The sequence below is a fragment of the Botryllus schlosseri genome, chromosome 4, assembly GCF_051294905.1.
Source record: "Botryllus schlosseri isolate E-star chromosome 4, Bs_hap1, whole genome shotgun sequence".
Classification (NCBI taxonomy): Eukaryota; Metazoa; Chordata; class Ascidiacea; order Stolidobranchia; family Styelidae; genus Botryllus; species Botryllus schlosseri.
In genome coordinates this window covers 11978455-11998809 of record NC_137239.1, presented here as the reverse complement: position 1 = coordinate 11998809, position 20355 = coordinate 11978455, and the positions used below count along the sequence as shown (strand labels likewise).

At 39.7% G+C, this 20355-nt stretch overlaps 1 protein-coding gene across 1 annotated transcript in view; it reads right to left on the bottom strand.

Moving 5' to 3' along the window:
* LOC145437050 (uncharacterized) overlaps window positions 1-18094 on the bottom strand; it is a 120513-nt gene extending 102419 nt beyond the window's left edge. Inside the window, exons 1-2 of the mRNA XM_080314220.1 lie at window positions 17750-18094; window positions 16959-17000 (exon numbers count right to left, since the gene is read on the bottom strand). Coding sequence (XP_080170346.1) covers window positions 16959-17000; window positions 17750-18038 — 331 coding nt within the window. The 5' untranslated portion in view covers window positions 18039-18094. The remainder of the gene's footprint in view (window positions 1-16958; window positions 17001-17749) is intronic.
* Between the last annotated feature and the right edge of the window lie 2261 nt (window positions 18095-20355).

The window sequence follows — 20355 nt, the reverse complement described above, 5'->3', positions numbered from 1 at the left end:
AATGACGAGTCAGCTCTCACTCGAATTAGGAAACGAAATTACCACTAACACAGTTCAGTGAGAAACTTAAAACTTGGTACAGCGTTCGATACTAACATTAAGACTTACCGTGCCAAATTTCTTAACCGATCTCAGTATTGAACATCGTCAAAATAAATGGATACCAATACCGGCTTTTGAGTAAAATCTGTTTGCGATACATGACGGATCAGCACACACTCAACTTCGGAAACGGAATTACTACCCTAAACTTTAAGTAGAAACCCTGAAACTTGGGGCAGTGTTAAATACCACCATAACGACATGACATACCAAGTTTCAAGAGTTTTCATGACGTGAAACACCATCAAAATCGGCCTATACCAGCAAAGGTCGACTAAACGCATATTACGGTAATCGAGTTCAGATATAGATACGATTGTTACATCACACCTTAGGGGCGACCAGGCATATTTGCCCCGCTTGCGCAGCCATTTTACGAATAGGAGAGAGTAAATCACCGTTTCTTTATTGTGCGCGGCTTTGAGAGATTAGACAGTGAAAGCTTGTTAAGAGCGCTACCAGGGCATGCCCCGGCTAGGCATTCGCAAAGCGAAAACACGAAGAGAATTCGATTTTCGCAGAGACTTCGCTATATATGGGCATTTACAAGCGAAAGGACAAGAAGAATACGATTTTCGCTGTGATTTCAGTATATATAGATTGGTGTGCGTCTATAAATGGTAAAGAATGGTTATTGAACAGAATATTAGGCGAGGCAATGCCCCAGTTGCCCTATAGGACGAGCCGCCACTGTTATTAACATACCAACTTGTAAAACTAGATTAGTGTGTCTGAAATGTTCTTGATTGGGAAGTTATTCCGCGTTGGTACAAATCCCTCTGCGTTTCGCGGTTATCAGAAAATATTTTACAAATGTAATTGTTTCAAGTAACGAAGACTAAAGATGAAACAACAATATCGGTATTATTACATTCAACAACCAGTACAATTATTAAAATCTATCGTTGCGATAACCCGGGCTAAAGATGTAACAATTCCATTCATCATACATTGAACACCCGATACAAAATGCTTTACTATCGTAATTCGTAACGGGTAATTGAAACGACTACGTGTAGAGTCAGTAGACCTCTATCACAATATCGTTACTATTGCATCCAGCAATTGATACGATTTACTGTCGGAATTTGTGACAGGGAATCGAAACATATTACGTACCTTACATAGTGTGAAAATATCACTTTGGGTATCGAGTGCCGGTCGAAGCGGGTTATCAATACTTAATCATATCAGTAACTCTCCATCATACGTGCTAAATGTAAAAACATTACGAGGTCGCACTCTAAGGCTTTGATCAGCACAGAAGCAATTTGGAATATCTTTACCAGATGGAACCTATTATACTAGACTGTAGTAATAGGCAAAACTCATAACATGAATAAAAGCGAAGTATCTACCACACTAAAATCTACAAAAATATGTTTGTATTGTTGATCATAAGTAGTGGTAATACATTACCGATTTGAGCCTTCTGAAATAATTGTCATCATCTAACCAGACTACTGAAAGTCGTTGCCATCGCAAAAACAATTTATATGACGTTTGCGAAATGTATCCTATAGTTATGTATACTAGAATTATTTGTCAAACGCGCTCTGCAAAAGTAATCGAAACGATATCCTACACCTAAATCTGGTGAAATCATTTTGTACTTTTTGTTCGTTAGTAGTATCCATTTCAATTTTTCCATTTCCTTTCGTCAAAGTAAATGTAATCATAGTCACTAAAGAACTTACTTGGACGTGTTTGAATTCTAAACATAGTTCTGATTTACCCGACACAAGACCCAAGAACAACCCTAGTTTCAACCGAACACACATATCCAAAATATCACACACTTTGCTATTCCTATAGCGCAAACACCCCATACAAAATATTACTTGTTGTGTTGTTGCGGTATCATCTTCACAATATCACACACAATACAAATGATGTGTATGTGTAACATGTTATCGACTTGAATCACACCAACCTGGAAGAGGATTTACTCACTCTTTACACAACGGATATTGACCGACATCACGTCATCGGTGTGTATTGTTTTTTTGGGGGGATACAAACTATGCTAGTGTAGCGGAAAATAATTTAGTGTAACAAAAAACAATTTTCACTCTCTTGACCTATGAAAACAATAAACGAGTCTTCATTCAATATTTTGTTTGTATCAACTAGTTACTTTGTATGATACGATTGATACCCCCGCGACTTTTTCAGATCACAATATGAAAGATATTTACATCACACAAAACACTCCACTCGTCGTCGCATGATAAGACTTGAGAACATGACTTTGATTTCCATGATGTTTGTACAGTGTACAATGTACACCGACGCATTGTATGTACACCTCGTTTATGTGAATACTCGTGTGGGCGAACAATCGTGACGTACTTGATGTGGTGGTGTATGCATTGGTATTTTTCATGGAGACAAAACACGGGGTGTAACATGTTTACTTGAATATTGGTCGTTGGTTCATGGGTGAATATCCGGATCCGGTCCACACACTTTCTCATAATGGTGATCCGGTTTCAGCTGACTGGAGCGTCATCTATTGATCAATAAAGACACAATATAGTAAACATACCCGAGGAAACGCACAAGTTACCCGGAATTGTTAGCGCAATGGGGAACATAAATTCAACCGTTTTCCGAACACCATTAACCCGTGTACTAACCAGTTACCAAAGTCGAGAAGGTGTTTTATTCAGACATTTTGACTCTGGAAAATCCAAAGTACGAACCCGGACATCACGGACATATCGGAAACCTATTGTCAAATTTCCAAAACATACATGTCGATGTACAACAGCACATTGTTATTGCATGCGGGTAGCCGATGATATTGATGTGATACGCCCGACGCGGGTATACTCTGAAACCGGTTGTCCGTATATATTTTCGTCACTGTTCGTTGTTATCAATTTCAAACTGTCGTCAATACAACAAATACCAAATTGTCAGGTGTGGTTGTCAGTTTTAAAAACAAAAATGGATTGTTACTCAGAGAAAAAATATATTTCCAAGTGAAAATGGTTTGTTACTCGAGGGAAAGATAGATTTCCAAGTGAAAACGGTATTGTTACTCAGGGGAAATATAGATTTCCAAGTGAAAACGGTATTGTTACTCAGGGAAAAAATATATTTCAAAGTGAAAATGGTTTGTTACTCAGGGAAAAAATATATTTCAAAGTGAAAATGGTTTTGTTACTCTGGGTAAACGATAGATCGCCAAGTGAAAATGTATTGTTACACTGGGTAAACGATGGATCCCCAAAGGAAAATGGTTTTGTTACTCAGGTAACGGTGGATCTTCAGGTGATAATGATATTTTTTACTCGGGTAAGCGTCATGTATCCTGAGGAAAATGTATTGTTACTCGGGTAAGTGTCGTGGGTTCAGTGTTTCCAGTGTCGTTGGTATTGTTAAACGTTGTCGCCGGTAGCCATTGGTATACTATTATGAGTGTGGAAAGGATTTGCACGCCCTGTGTAGAGTATCGTGATAGTGAACATATTTTCACGTGACGAAACAAGATCGTTGTTCGAATGTGAATGCATGTATTTCGATTACGGGTTGTTGTACAAGAGAGGAGAGTCTACAGTTTGACCATGCTGTATGCTTCGATTAAACCCACAATACCACATGTAAATCCATTCGCACAACTCGATGACATTGATATAGTGTTACTAAAAATGATTATTTAGAGTAGTGCCATGATGACATTGATATAGTGTTACTAAAATGATTATTCAGAGTAGTGACAGTTTGTGATCAACGAATGAAAATTGATCATGATATTACAATATACGCTTTCGTCAACATAACGACTTGGCATATGGAAAACTCTTTCACGTTATTCAATAACTCGATTCTCGAAACTTGTTGCTTGTGTGATTTACAGCTGGTGCACAAAGGTTAGCAACGTTTTTTAATATAGTTCCGCATTCTAGTTGTTTTGATGTATGGAAAATCATTCAATAACTTATCACTTCTCCTTAGTAAAAGTAAACTGTTTTGCGCGTTAGATTTGTGGAACGTAAGTCGAATACATACTCTTTTATGAAAGTAACTAGATTACTGTGATGAAATTGATAGGTCTCTCAAGCAGTGACCACGGTTTTGTTTTCGAAAGACGTCAATATGTAGATATAATATTTTCTAAAAGTCAAACTCGGGCGGATATCATGAATGTGTAGGACTCACGATAAACATTGTACACATACAACTTTGAAGAGCTTCTTGGAGGTACAAAACTTCAATATACAATTGAATAGTATATTCATACAACTTTGATACAAGAACTATATGACATTTCTGTAAGTACTATAGTTGTGTGTTGGATTATTTGAATATTTAGATACGTGAACATTCGTGTAAAAACGATATCAAAACATTTTGTAGAGTCTGACCAATCATTCCGCAGTTTAGTATAGTATGGGAATATCGAGTGGAGTATTTTGTGTGATGTAAAAATCTTTCATATTGTGATCTGAAAAAGTCGCTGCGGTATCAGTCGTATCATACAAAGTAACTAGTTGATACAAACAAAATATTGAATGAAGACTCGTCTATTGTTTTCATACGTCAAGAGAGTGAAAATTGTTTTTTGTTACACTAAATTATTTTCCGCTACACTAGCATAGTTTGAATCCAGAAAAAACTATACACACTGATGACGTGATGTAGGTCAATATCCGTTATGTAAAGAGTGAGTAAATCCTCTTTCAGGTTGGTGTGATTCAAGTCGGTAGCATGTTACACATACACATCATTTGTATTGTGTGTGATATTGTGAAGATGATACCGCAACAACACAACAAGTAATATATATTTTATATCGGGTGTTTGCGCTTTAGGAATAGGGAAGTGTGTGATATTTTTGATATATGTGCTCGGTTGAAACTAGGGTTGTTCCTGGGTCTTGTGTCGGGTAAATCAGAACTATGTCTAGAATTCGAACACGTCCAAGTAAGTTCTTTAGTGACTATGATTACATCTACTTTGACGAAAGCAAATGGAAAAATTCAAATGAATACTACTAATGAACAAAAAGTACAAAATGATTTTACCAGATTTAGGTGTAGGATATCTTTTCGATTTCTTTACCAGAGCGCGTTTGACAAATAATTCTAGTATACCTAACTATAGGATACATTTAGAAAACGTCATATAAATTGTTTTTGCGATGGCGACGACTTTCAGTAGTCTGGTTAGATGATGACAATTATTTCAGAAGGCTCAAATCGATAATGTATTATCACTATACCAGTGGCGGCTCGTCCTATAGGGCAACTGGGGCATTGCCCCACCTAAAATTCTGTTCAATAACAATTTAACCATTTATAGACGCACAGCAATCTGTATATACCGAGATCACAGCGAAACCCGCATTATTCTTGTGCTTTCGCTAACAAATGCCCATACATAGCGAAGTCTCTGCGAAAATCGAATTCTCTTCTGTGTTTTCGCTTTGTGAATGCCTAGCCGGGGCTTGCCCCGGTAGCGCTCATAACAAGCTTTCACTATCTATTCTCTCAAAGCCGCGCACAATAAAGAAACGGTGATTTACTCTCTCCTATTCGTAAAATGGTTGAGCAAGTGGGGCAACTATGCCTGTCGCCCCTAAGGTGTGATGTAACAATCGTATCTATATGTGAACTCGGTTACCGTGATATGCGTTGAGTCGACCTTTACTGGTATATGTCGATTTTGACGGTGTTTCGCACCATGATAATTCTTGAAACTTGGTATGATATGTCGTGAAGGTAGTATTTAGCACTGCTCCAAGTTTCAGGCTTGCTACTTAAAGATAAGAGTAGTAATTTTGTTTCCGAAGTCCAGTGTGTGCTGATCTATCATGTACATTGTACAGCAAACAGATTTTACTCAAAAGCCGGTATTGGTCTCCATTGGTTTTGACGATGTTCCATACCGAGATCGGTCATGACATTTGGCACAGTAAGTCTTAATGTTAGTATCGACCGCTGTAACAAGTTTTAAGTTTGTCACTGAACTATGTGGGTGGTAATTTCGTTTCCAAAGTCGAGTGAGAGCTGACTCTTCGTTTATCGCTAACAGATTTACGCAAAACCGTTATTGGTCTCTATTGATTTTAACGATGTTCCATACCTAGATCTGTCATGAGCTTTTGCACGGTATGTCTTGATTTTAGTATCGAACGCGGTGCCAAGTCTTAAAGTTGACGCTCAATGATTGAGGCAAATATTTCGTTTTCGAGGTCGAGTATGATAGAGATGCGCGCTGATCTGATACTTAGCCTACCTACATCATTGCGGATCTCACGCAAAAGCCGGTGTCTGTCTGTGCTAATCTAGTCTGCGTTCCATAACGAGATCGGTGATGATATTTCCAATGGTATATCTCGATGATCGCATGAAACAGCTAATTAAGATTCTCGGTTTGCATTCAAATATTCACATAATTTTATGTTCGCCAATGTGCATTTCACTGTGAAATTGTGGCCTTCAAACCATTTGCTTACAATCCCCTGTCAAATGCAATAGCTATTTCATTTTCGATGTCGGCTAACAGCTGATCATTCGATCAGCCTATTCCTCGATCTATTTTACTCCAAGTTCGGTGTTCGTCTGTTTGTATTGATTTTGACAGTGTACCATGCCGGAATGGGTTATGAGATTGTGAATGCTACTTCTCGATGATTTCATGTAACAGTATGCTAAGTTTACGGCTTTCATTCATGTATTTATTGATTAATATATTTTCCAACGGCGATTTCGCAGCAGACTTACAGACAGTAAGCCGTATGTGTTGCGTCACAATCTCCAGTTTCAAGGCCAAAATGTACTATGTTGTTCCGAGGCCGAAGTTCCAAGGCTGCTGTCCTTAGTTCTTCAAAGACCATTCAAATTGATGTTCTGGATTCAATATGACAGGCCCAATCTATGAGATAACAATTGCGTATGTTTCCGAAGTCGTTGACCTTTGCAGTTAGGCTTACGCAATCTCTCGAGTTCTAGTCATTGGAATTAGTCTGGTCAAGTCAAGTGCGAACATGAATCGTATTGAATCTTTGCTCCGTACGTAGGCTAGTTTACGCAGTTGCCTTTAGAGCGAAAATTAAAGGTCTAGAAATTGTCCAGTCCATTGATCCAATCGTACGCCGGGTACCTCCGCTTTGGTTGCCTATCACCTGGTCGTAACTCGTAACCACCAGCTCAGTGGTCGTAACACACCAGGATCGTGTATGAAACACTTTCGGACGGCCTATCGATTTGCGTAATCTCTAACTCTACCATGAAATCATAACGCATGCTACTAAGGATGACCTGATAATTGATTCGTGGCATGGGGACGATTCTTAGTTCACGTACATTATGTAAAATAATCCTTTGATTAAAGAAAATGAATAAAACATTTGTTACCACACTTCAAGTCACGGCTCACCGGCAAACCTGTCGCGGCACCTACGTTAAAATCACTGTTGTCAGGAAATTCATGTGACCATCATATTAAAGTTACTGTTTACGTTGGAAAACGCCATTGTGACGTCATGTTGATAAAAGTCGCTCGCAGCCCTTGCCCCACCACCCGATATTGTCACGAGCCGCCACTGCACTATACTATGATCAACAATACAAACATATTTTTGTAGATTTCAGTGCGGTAGATACTTCGATTTTATTCGTGTTATGAGTTTTGCCTATTACTCAAGTCTTGTATAATAGGTTCCATCTGGTAAAGATATTCCAAATTGCTTCTGTGCTGATCAAAGCCTTAGAGTGCGACCTCGTAATGTTTTTACATTTAGCACGTACAATGGAGAGTTACTGAAATGATTAAGTATTGATCACCCGCTTCGACCGGTACTCGATACCGAAAGTGATATTTTCACACTATGTAAGGTACTTATGTTTCAATTCCCTGTCACAAATTCCGACAATAAATCGTATCAATTGCTGGATTCAATAGTAACGATATTGTAATATACTGACTCTACGCGTAGTCGTTTCAATTACCCGTTTCGAATTACGATAGTGAAGCATTTTGTATCGGGTGTTCAATGTATGAATAATGGAATTGTTACATCTTTAGTCCGGGTTATCGCAACGATAGATTTTAATAATTGTACTGGTTGAATGTAATAATACCGTTATTGTTGTTTCATCTTTCGTCTTGGTTACTGGAAACAATTACATTTGTAAAATATTTTCTGATAACCGCGATACGCAGAGTGATTTGTACCAACGCGGAATAATTTCCTAATCAAGAACATTTCAGACACACTAATCTAGTTTTACAAGTTGGTATGTTAATAACAATGATACTGAAAATTATGTTGCTGTCATATTAACCTTTACCACAACGCCGGTTCTAATTAACGCGAATAATTTAGTAATCAAGTCATGATCAACTATTACATATGTCAAATCAATGTGTCAATCCTTATCCTTACTGCGTGATAACTTTCGATATAGCACCAGTGTTCGATTGTAAGAAATTAATTTTCAAACTATGTCGGTCAGACTTTCAAATCTCGTATACTAAAAATGTAATATGTTAATCTCAAACCGCACACCGAGTAGTATTTACTTTGGTTTACAAAATATACTGAGTAGTAATTACTTTATCTTACAGAATAGTAACGACTTTTGCAGTTGAATAAAAAAGACGAGTTGCCGATGTTTGACTACAACCGAACTTGCTATTGATTTTAGGTTGTAGTGATTGTATGTACTCGCGTAATCTTGTCTACTTGTTATAGGGATACTGTTGATTTGGTCGGGAAAGTTACAGACGGGTTCACTTGACAAGATTCTCATGATTGACTCTTTTGAGTATGGTAAGATGGTAAAATGTCGAGGTGTAATACTATTTCCGTTAACTCAGTTGTGACAAAAAATAACCAGATAACTTGTTCAAGGCTTCATTTGTTTCAAATCAACATGTGAATAATCAGTTATTGTGACAAATTGAAATATCGTACTGAAGTTGCGAGTGGGAACAGTACGCGATTGTGTAAGTGTGAAGACAGCGAGATGGTGATCGTGTGAATAAATTAATCTGAAACGCAGTGGAGTGAAAGTTTACCCAGCCTGTCTAACAATCCTACTTCAAATCGCGATATGACATAGTAGCTTGAAATATTCCGATTCCGATTCAACTCATCGCATTGCAACTCGAACGCGTTATGTGCAAGCGGTTGTCAAGTTGGAAATGTTTTCAACAACAGTAAATATTTCATTAATTGACTCTATTGTGTGTAGTAACACATTAAAATATCGCGATAGTATTTACTGAAACTGACAAACGGAAAACCAACTCGCGAATACAGTTGTAAGGTTTCATTACATGTTTCAAATCAATATGCGTATAATCTCGAAATGTGTCTGGGTTGAAAGTTTGTAGTCATGTCTGTCAAACCTATTTCAATTCAGACTATACCAAAGTCAAAATATTTCATTTTGGATTATCCCAATGTACCTGTAGTATAGGGTTACCATATTTCTAAAACACCCAAATTCCGGACCCTCTTTAGCGCCCACCAGTGGGTTCTAAAATGAGTTATGACGTCACAGTAGCAAAGCTTGGCTCATAGACCAGAGGTGGTCACACGATCCAATTCAGGAGTATGTGGCTGTGTGCTGTGTAATCGGGACAGAAACCACACATTTTTCAGCCCCTTTCCGCCAAAATATACAATGGTTTTGAGCCGACCATAGGGTAATCGATGCAACTTCTGGGCGGGGGGCTTGCTATATGAATCTGGTTTCTATATTCATCTATGATCGTTAAATGTTTTGAATGAAGTCTGCCAATAATATTGGTTGTTCCATATATTACTATATAGTTACTACTCTCCGTCCACATGATCCGAGTTTGCGGTAGAGCTGGTGGAGGATGATGAGTTCGAAAATGAACGGAGCGTAATTGTACATCGTTAAGTCATGTTCAAATTGTTCATGTCCCACAGATAAGATTGTTTATCAGCCTTATGCCGGTGCGCACCACGGAGCTTTATAAACACCCCACATCCAATGGTTTCCAACCTTTTACCTCCAATTTAAAAATGTTTCGTGGACAAGATCAAAATTTGACGAGCTGATTACTAAAAGAAGTCAGCACCTTTGCCCAGACTCACTCACGGGCCGATTACGTTCAACATATTCGCAAACCCCAGAATAAAGGCGAACGACTCCCACGTTTTGGAACACTATCTTTGAAAAAAGCATTTAAACGGCCTCAACGATCTCTAGGAGTATACCGTTGTCCTATAAATTGCGATTACAATTAGGCTTATTCCAGTAAACGAAGGGTGTTTTTATTTATATTTTATTGCAATTTTTTCGAGGGTGGTAGTCCCCATAATAAAACGAATAAATGTGATAGTAAATCGCGCGCAGCGCGAAGAAAAATATCATGCATCAGCATAAATATTCCCCAAAATAATGTTTTTATGTTAATTTTCAAAACGATTATGAGCCTACGTCAAGTCTTCAAAATTACGGACATTTGGCATATTTTAAAAATTCCTCCCGGACGCTAATTTGAACAGTGAAATTCCGGACATGTCCAGGAAATTCCGGACGTATGGCAACCCTACTGTAGTACATCTCATGAAGGGTTTAAAGTTGACAAATTACCAAAATGATTGAATATTCTCGGGTTAGAGATAGTTGGTATTGATTCTATAAGTCAGTGGTTCCCAACCTGTGGTACGCGTACCACTAGTGGTACGCGAAGGTCTTCCAGGTGGTACGCGAGTAGATTCTGTTATTTCTTCGACCGAAGGGTGTTATTAGTTAAGGTGGGGTTGAACACAAATATCGTCCACCAATAAACTTCTGGCTTAGCATGGCCTCCTCATACTAGACTCTAACTTCTCACGCTATTCCCCAGCTGCAAATTGTCCCTTCTACGTGGGAGTGCAAGCAAGGATTTTGATGTCTGATGACTATCAAGTTGAAGAAACAAAACCGACTTGTTGCGCTCATGCATGACTTTCGATGCGCTGTGAGCAAACACATGCCACCCATCGACCAGCTAGTGCAATATTTCTCCAAATTGGGGGGGTGCTAAGTTGCGGCAAACTGATTTTTTTTTTCGCGTTTCGCGCGATTTATCTCCAACTCATTGTATTTTCTCTGCGTGCATATTTGAGAATTCTCTTATCAACTGTCATATCCTTCCATACTATCAAATTATTAGTTGGGATTGCTAGCATTCTGGCTGCATTTTCTGATATGACAATAAGGGGAGGGCGGGATTGCGCGCGAAATTTTTCACTATCAGAAACGGGGGCGTGTCTAAAAAAATACTTTGAGAACCGCTTTGCTTGTGGAAAATAAGCAAATAAAGCCATCGCATTAAAACAATTGACGTTGCTGTTTGCTGTTATTTCATAATGTTGTTCTTCTTTTGTGACTGGGGGTGAAAAACAATTTCATGCATCCCACTAACCCTGGCTGATAATGCCTAGTTTATTAGTATTTGCTATTACGCCTCGCTTAGATCAACTACTTCATTATGACGTCATAAATGACGGAAAAATTTTTTTGACTGCCTTCAGCGTGCGTAATTTATGTAGGTGGTACGCGAGCACTTCATAAAACCTCGAATTGGTACGTGGGTGAAAAAAGGTTGGGAACCACTGCTATAAGTGTTAAAACAGCGGCGTGGAATGTGTTAATAATCCGGAAACGGAGTTGAAAGTTGGTCAAGTCAAGTAATATTCAGTTTCAAAAGGATTAAACTCTTAAAAAGATTAGAGTTGGACCAGTAAGTGACAATTTGTTGGTATTCAAGCCCCGCCGGTGGCGGTTCTGTTGTTCGTTACCTTTGTGAGCGATCGGTATGTTTGTAACACCAAGTCACGAGCGATCGCTATGCCTGAATCATTATCCTGTGAGCGACCGTAGGGATTTACAATTATTTCGCACCTTTTTGAATACGCGCTAACTCCACAAAGGATTAGGGTTAGAGCAGAAATAAGTGACAATTTGTTGGTGTTCAAGTCCCGCCGGTGGCGGTTCTGTTATTCGATACTTATTGTACTTATCAATTAGAGTTAGAACATAAAACATCAAGTTTACGCATTCAAATACGATTCAACTTCGGTTGTGTATTGAGCGAGAGATCAATATGTCTGGGGCATTACCTCGTCAGCGGCAGTAGGATTTTGCAAACTATTTCACACAACTTTTTGAAGTGTTAGTTTATGAGTGTGGCTATTGTTGGTCTTCGAATCGCCGTCTACGCCGGCTCTGGGGCAAACTAATTACCAAAATATTACGTGATTCCTAGATTTTGCAAACTATTTCACACCTTTTTTGCTACAAGTACGACATGTCACCGCAGCCTATACCTGAGAGTACGAATCACCGCCGCAGCCATAAGAATAACGGTATATTGAAGTCGCAATCACCGTAAACGTTGGCATTACCTCGAATTCGTTATGTCTACTAATTTGGAGTATACACATTATGAAAGGACAAATCACGTGACTATTTACTATACCTGATACATATTCAACACCGGGCGAGAGATGCCTATACCCGAAAGGGCGAATCACGACCGCGACCATAAGAACACATGGCAACTAACCGCCACAGCCTATAGCAATAAGGGCGAATCACCAGAGATCCCGTAAGAATACATGACAGGCGAATCACCGCCACAGCCTATAGCAAAAAGGGCGAATTACCACCACGACTTTTCACGGCGAGTCACCACCACGACCTATACCTGAAAGGGTGAATCACAACCGCGGACATAAGAACACATGGCGACTCACCGCCGAGGGGGGGTCTAAAAAGGCGAGTCACCACCGCGAGTTTCCAGGCGAATCACCGCCGCGCCCGTAAGCCACAATTGCAGGTCACGAGCGATCTACTATACTACTGACATAAAGACGGCCTGTGTCCCCAATGCGTGATGTAGCAAACATTTGAGAGCTTCCTCTCATTTTACCCAACCGATACGTCTCTAAAAGAAGGTATCTGAGTAATTTTGCTAGGCAGAACAATATTGTAATCACTATGCGGGCCTTGTTTGAGTAACCCATACATAATGTTTCAACATGCAATCTCGTGGGCACATCGGTTGCATTTAAAAGAAATTGTGTTTTAATACACTTTGTTTAAAAAAATTTAAAAAGTGTTTTGAAAAATTTTATTAAAAAACAGTTGAGTTTTTTTTCAGTTAAAAGTTGTTTTGTTATGCCATGATTGTATACTCAAAAAAAATGCAGTATGATCCTACGGACGATTTGCGCCCGATATAGTCGACGTATATGTATGATATGGAATGGTTGTAACCCTAGTAATCGTCGTCGATTCAACAATAATAGCATGTAGTTATAGATCATTGGTACGGTATGGATGTTGTGATGATGATGGCCTCGGCCGTAAAAGTCCTGTATGACGATGTAGACCTGGTCAACGATATTTTCTGGTCCGTTTAAAACAGGGGTCGGAAGCCTTTTCGTCAAGCCATATTTACCCTATATTTTCAATTGTTAATGCCTTTTATTGTGACGTCACAATTAAACAATCACATTTTAAACGAGGGCCCTGTTTTGAGCATGTTTGTTTTAAATTCGTTGTTATTCTAAATCAGTGGTTCCAAACGTGAGCGATATAGCCCACCAGTTGGCGATTTTGAGAAACAAGTGGCGAAAATACCAAAGAAGCGACTGGGGAGACGATGGGGGCGACAATGGTAGAACATCCAGTGAGATAAATTTAATTAACAGGGCGAAAACATGCACGTGAGGACACTGGCGTAGCAGCATGTGCTGCCGCCCCTGACTCTCGCTTAAAATGCCGCCCCCTAAGTAGACAGCAGCAAATTTCGACATATATTGATTTTAAAGCAATCTTGTCAATACAAATAATTACAAATAATATGCCGCATCTCAGCCTCATCGTCTCAACGTTAATAAGGCCAAAAATATTACAGACAAGAAATAGCGAACGAATGTATTGTGCAAATAGAAATCAATAGCCGCCTTAAAACTTTTCGGGCTTTCACTGAAGCAAAATCAGCGACAATAACCTCAAATTCAAGTTTTTGAACGCATGGTCTCTTTCTATAGGCAGAATGGATAGGGATGATTGCCGATCATCATTTATGGTAGAAGGTATATAAGACTTAATCAAATTGAGCTTTGAGAAGCTCCTCTCACAGCTTGCAATTGAAACAGCAATGGTCAGATAAAGTTTCAGACGCGAGCATAAATATAGTGGCGAATCAAGTAGCTTTGCATTAACTAACTACTGCTCCATACCAGCCTTATAAATCTGTCAATTTCCGCAGCTAACTCCAAAAAGTACACCTCGTCGTCGTAGGTGCTTTTAAATGCGCTGATGAATAAATTGTGACTTTCGCTTTGCAGCAGCGCGTGGGGATTAAAAAATCCAATCATATCATTAAGTGGTGTAAGCTATGCCGGTAAACCTAGTTTGAGCTTCAACTTTAGTTGTCACACTTGAATACCCATACAGGCTTACTGCTGAGCCAGCTAAAAGCAGCATAATTGGTCATGGTCATTGGTCATCCTATAGTTGATCAAGCCCTCCGAGCGCTCACATTTACCAATACTGCTCTTAATCGAAAGCCATCGTTGACCTGATTCCGGAAATACAATTTAAATACTGGTCTGAAAATCGGCATTGTTCCGAATAATGGCTCGATATAATTTCCATTATCATGGTAAATTGGTCAGTGTGTTGCGGCGCTCCGATTGTCAGGAACAATCGGCCTTGACGGCTATTTTGGAGTGGTTCCATTGCCATGTTAACATAAAAATTCGTGTTTTTGGAATCAGCGCAACACTGGCTTTTGATTGAGACCAGTTTGATTAAATTTTAGCTCACGGGATGCCAGCTATAGGACTACCAATTACGCTGCTTTTAGCCGGCTGTGTACACTCTACACTGTGCTCTATGCAGTGGCCTCATTTTGCCGCCCCCTTGGAGCCTGCCGTCCCTGGCGCAGGGCCAGAACCGCCAAGTGTCTGCTACGCCACTGAGTAAGGATGGCTTATTCTGCATATGACGCGAAAGATGACTATAGAAAAAAGGCCAACTCAAAAAGGAAAATTGACGATAAAACCGGTTTTCCCAGCATCTATACTTGAAAAAAACGACCATTTCTTTAATTAATTCACCCAGCGATCAGAGATTAGTGGATAAATTCCCGGTATATATGTTCTATTTTCGGATCCGTAAATATTGGGGGGGGGGGGCGAAAAGTTGGCTGAAGCTTGATAAGGGGGCGATGAGTCAAAATAGGTTGGGAACCACTGTTCTGAATGCAACCGAAGTTAGCACCCGAATACTCCAATGAAGCCAATCGACAAGTTCGAACAGGTGCTGTACACAAGATTACTGTAATCAAGCAGCATGATCCCCATTTACAACAACTACGGTGCCGAATAGCAGAGCAATGAACCGAGATCGCCGTTTATCCGAAAGATACGTACATACTTGAAGAGGACCTTTCTGGGTCAAACAAATATTACGAAAATATGTCCTTCAAGTTTCGTTCAGAAGCAATGGATATAGAGGTCGGAGAAAGTCGCTCTTTCCCCGTTGCTATCATAGCAAAGTTGGAAATACAAAAATCTATTTCAAAGGATGTTTTATTGTCGACTGTAAGATGATGCTCAACGCTCAAAATTTCGTAGAACAATCCCAACGATCGCAAAGCCCCGGGCTTACTTTTTATTTCCTCATTGTTTCAAACATTATCCATATCACGCCATTGTTGCCTTATAAAATCAGAAATTATATGAATGGTATAATGCAGCTGCTGTGCATTCACGCGGAAAAAATCGGACATAATCCACACTGAACTTTCGGTGTCACCCTAAAAAGCGCTGCTGACCACTGGCCTTTGCAAATCTCAAAGTTTATATTATGAAAATGATATTAGCTTGATTTAATTTCTGGCTTACATCGAGATCCGGAAAAGTCGCACAGAAAGGAATGAATAGCCCAACTCTGGCTCTGGAATCAAATGCTTGATTCAATTCCGGCGGAAATCCCTTTAATAATTGGTTTCATCACTTGTTTCAATTACGGAAGCAGTTTCTGCAAAATCCGTCATATCCTTTCCATGACCAGATTCAATTTAGTTATGTACAGTATCGAATGTTATGTTGCCTGCATGTATCGACTGTAAACCGATTTTTCTGCTTCGTTCCGTTTCGCTGAGGCTACACTGGACTGATTCGCGGCAGCGAATGTAGGATATCTGTCAATACAATTTTTTTCATTCATGGAGCGCAATATACTGAATCTGGTCTTGATCGAAAGCTGCTGTCGCACTGGTTCCGAAAATATAAATTAAAATATGGTCTGGGCTCCGGAACCTTTCCTAAACTCCCCACAACATCTAAGATCTGAACTGCTCACAACAATCGGATGACCTCAAAACAATGACCATAACATTGACCCATTTCTGCTCTCCAATTGTTTGTCAAATGCGGATGTTTACGACTCGGAGGGCACATTTAAGGTGGTTCCATAGCCTGATGATAATTTTATTTATATTTTCACAATCGGTTCGTCAGTAGATTTAGATCACTGACAGATTCGGCAAATTCTGCCAGATGATAGATTTTGGATTGCCAGAAATCCTAGTCGCTATCGCGAATCAATCCAGTTCTCAGTCTCAGCGAAACTGGATGAAGCAGAAAAATCGGTCGAAAGTCGGAGATTCTATTGGTGCAGCGGCTCCTTTCTCCCTGACCCCCTTGTCAACGTCAATGCAAAGTCCGCAATAGCTCTATTTAGAACGAGTGCAGTGTTCAAAAACAATCTGGCGCAATCGTGGACTCATTAAACTTCGACATCCAATTAGTACTGATTGCAAGTCCAAGTACTAATACAGACAGGATAAGTACTCACTTGATTGCAGCTCTGTTAATCTTTCTTTTATTTCCCGATTTCCTGAAAAACAGCACAATCGGCGTTGTTTCTTTAATAAAAATTGCAATTAATTAATATCAGGCATGCTGGGCTCAGCCGAAGTCTTGTATATGCGACTAAAAGCAATCAAGCGCCATAGTAGGCCATTCTTGCGATATGATGCCTGTGACAAAACAATACGTCAAATAAATGACAGGATTCTGAAAGCAGCCCAGCTTGGACAAAATTAAAATGCACGCGGTAGCAAGTTATTTAATTGGACTTCGATACCATAGAGATATATAGTGAGAATGAAAATATTTTCGCTGCAGATCGAATACGGTGATTCAATGAGAGGAAAATGATTTGGAAATTTGTAACGTATTTTTCTGCATGGTGACATCAGATAGATTCATGGTGTACTTTCGAATTAGCGTACATCACTATGCAACCGGTGTTGTAACGAAACCGCTCTAACGAATCCTACAGTTCGTTTAATGCAAGTTATTTGTAAAAGCTAAAAATATTCCTAATTAACCAAATGAGTTAACTTCTGACAGTATACTTGTGAATATAGAAGAAAAATTGACCTCGCGCTCAGATATTTAATACGATAATTTGACCAAGTATAATGCGTCTAAAGACAGCTTAAACTGAAGCTTCAAATAATTGTCTTGAATTGCATATTATCTGGTCAGTCAGGGTGATACGTGGGGCGAACTTTGACAACAAAATTGGTTTGTTCCCGTTTTTCTTGAAATGCCCATCTAAATCGAATCCATCACAAATACCTTCTCGCAATTTCATATCGATCGAGTTATTTATCCTTTCATAATCGACAACTCCTGCAGGCCCCGGACTACCGCTAGGGCCAGGCAATCCAGGCTGTCCAGTGGGCCCCCGCTTTCCAGGCGGACCTTGGGCTTTCGCAGAACGGTTACTCTCAGCTGTGTTTGTGGCAACGGTGAAGATATCATCGATCGTCTTGCACATCATGAATTTCTGATGGCATCGCACAGTGGTAAAAGTCATCGACATCGACAACAATAATAAGGTCAAAAATGTTAAGTTTAAGTTCATCGTGAGTAGATCGCGTAACGATAACAAGAATTCTGTAAAGGTAAAGTCATTATATAGGTTCTTTTTCGTCAATATGAATTCATGAATTCGTCACTCCCCTAATACGCAGCATTAAAGTGAGACAACACAGTAGAGAAATATCATTAAATTCCTATAATCTCAAAAAACATCGGATTAAGTTTACCTATACATTTTCAGTAGAATGCTAATCGTCATCAATACTCTGGAGACTAGCATGTTCGCTATTGTAACCCAGCTAGTTCGTATACCCGAGTCTTTTTTACATATCTTACCCCCATGTATATCTGGGTGGGTTCCGTTCAATTTGGTGAAATATGAAGGAGATGATAAAATGCATCGCTGAAATATGTACTCATCAATTCATTATCCAGCTCTTACTGGGATTATATGTTCAAAGTGAAAATATCGTGTGCAATCCAAACACCCACCACACACACGGAGACCACGAAGAGCGAGGCGTCGACATACAATACGTCCTAACTACGTATACAAGAACAATACGTTGATTTTACAGCATTGATTTCATTTTCCGTATGCTTGCATTGGCGTAAGCGAAGGGAAACGCGCAGAGTGCTGTTGCCGTTTCCAAATTCAAGGAACCGAACATTGTCACACTGGAAATCTCGTTTTTGACGACACAGTGGGATGACGGGTGTATTTGCTAAGAAGACAGTCGTCAAACTGTGAAAAGAGCCTGAAACCAAGCCCCGAACTACTGCTATCTCCGGCTAAGCAAATTTGCGTGGTCCCCCTGCGCAGATGCATTATGGGTACACGGTTAAGTGATTTAGTACAGGGGCTTATGGAAAAGCGGTCAGTGTATAAATATATTTGATTCGTATTCGGTCTGTAGTATTTTATGCGTATAGAGCTTTGAATGACTAATTATTCTAACATTCAGGATTTGCTTCAGCCCAATATCTCGTGTCAGTATATTGATATTCTGTGTAATTCGACATGTCGAAGATAGTCCGTTCATCAGGTGGTAGTGGTAGTCTTTGCTATGCCGGGGTGGGTGCAGCAAAAGGCCGAAGAAGATATCCAATGAGTCGCATGCAAGAAGTAATAGTGACGGCAGTAGTGATGAGGAGTCGATAGTAAAGCGTCGATACCCCAGAACTTTTCACCGGTAAGTGAATAACAAAATAAGAATTGCAGCCAGCCATGTCCAGATCAGCCACAGTTGTAATAAATAGGTCATGGTAAAGTGATAGCAGAACATTTCGTTGCCGCTAAATGAATGAAATGATCAGACCAGACTACCAGCAGAAATCCGTGTCAACATATCAGCTATGTAATGTTCATCATCAATATATGTAATAATGTCCATCTCACTCTTCGTATTTTGTCCATGATCGAGTAGCCTGCAGTTCGGCCAATAATCAGTTTAGTATTCAATTCTTGCTTATGCTATGTAGGCACGAGCAGGACTACAAGGAAAAGATACAATTAATGGCCTATGGGTGAAGCAGTTCTCCATGACTCAAAAGCTCATTCAACAGCAACGCCGTAGAGTGGTACAAATTAAAAAGAGGTTGCATGCTGCCAAAATGCGGACATGCCACATGTGAAAAAACGTGAAAACTCCGGATGAGGTCATTGCATCTCTGAAAAAAAAATTGGATCAGCGATTTGTGTGGAGAAGTAATGTCACAAAAATTCAGTCGTCCAAGTGAGCTGCTGCAGCGCATAAAGCTACAAGCTGGTGGATGAGGAGTCAAATACTCTAAAGAACTGCAAAAGCATACCATTTTGTGCGTCAAAATTTTTCAACTCGCTCTTCCCCATCCGAGTGTGATAAGACGCTGGTATGGAAAACTTCCCGCTGAGCCTGACTTTACTGTTATTGCGTTTTCTCCTATCAGAGGAAAAGTAGAGGCATCAACAACTCCCGCTGTGGGGTGGCCTTCCACGTCACTGTGCCGCGACAAAAAAGGTCTATTAAATTGCAACTTCGATCAGAATCGGTTAGTTTATTGTACCTCGATCGCAGATATTAAGCCCCAACTTATCCCACATTTTACTTTCGGATCACCCTCAATTACGTCTGTTTTTATTTTTGATTTTAATAGAAAAATCATTCAAAACCTTGCGTTTCTTCATTTAAAACCTTGCGTTTCTCATAACTGAAGCTGATGTTACTGACAACGAAGGTTTTGGTTCTAGGCAGTACAGTGCAGTATTTCGTGTGATCCCAGAAATGGTTGATTGAAAGCCAGGTTGGAATGCTTCGTCTAGTAGGGAAGGAAGGGCTCAGGTAGGCAGCGATCGCGTGATCCCAGAAATGGTTGATCCG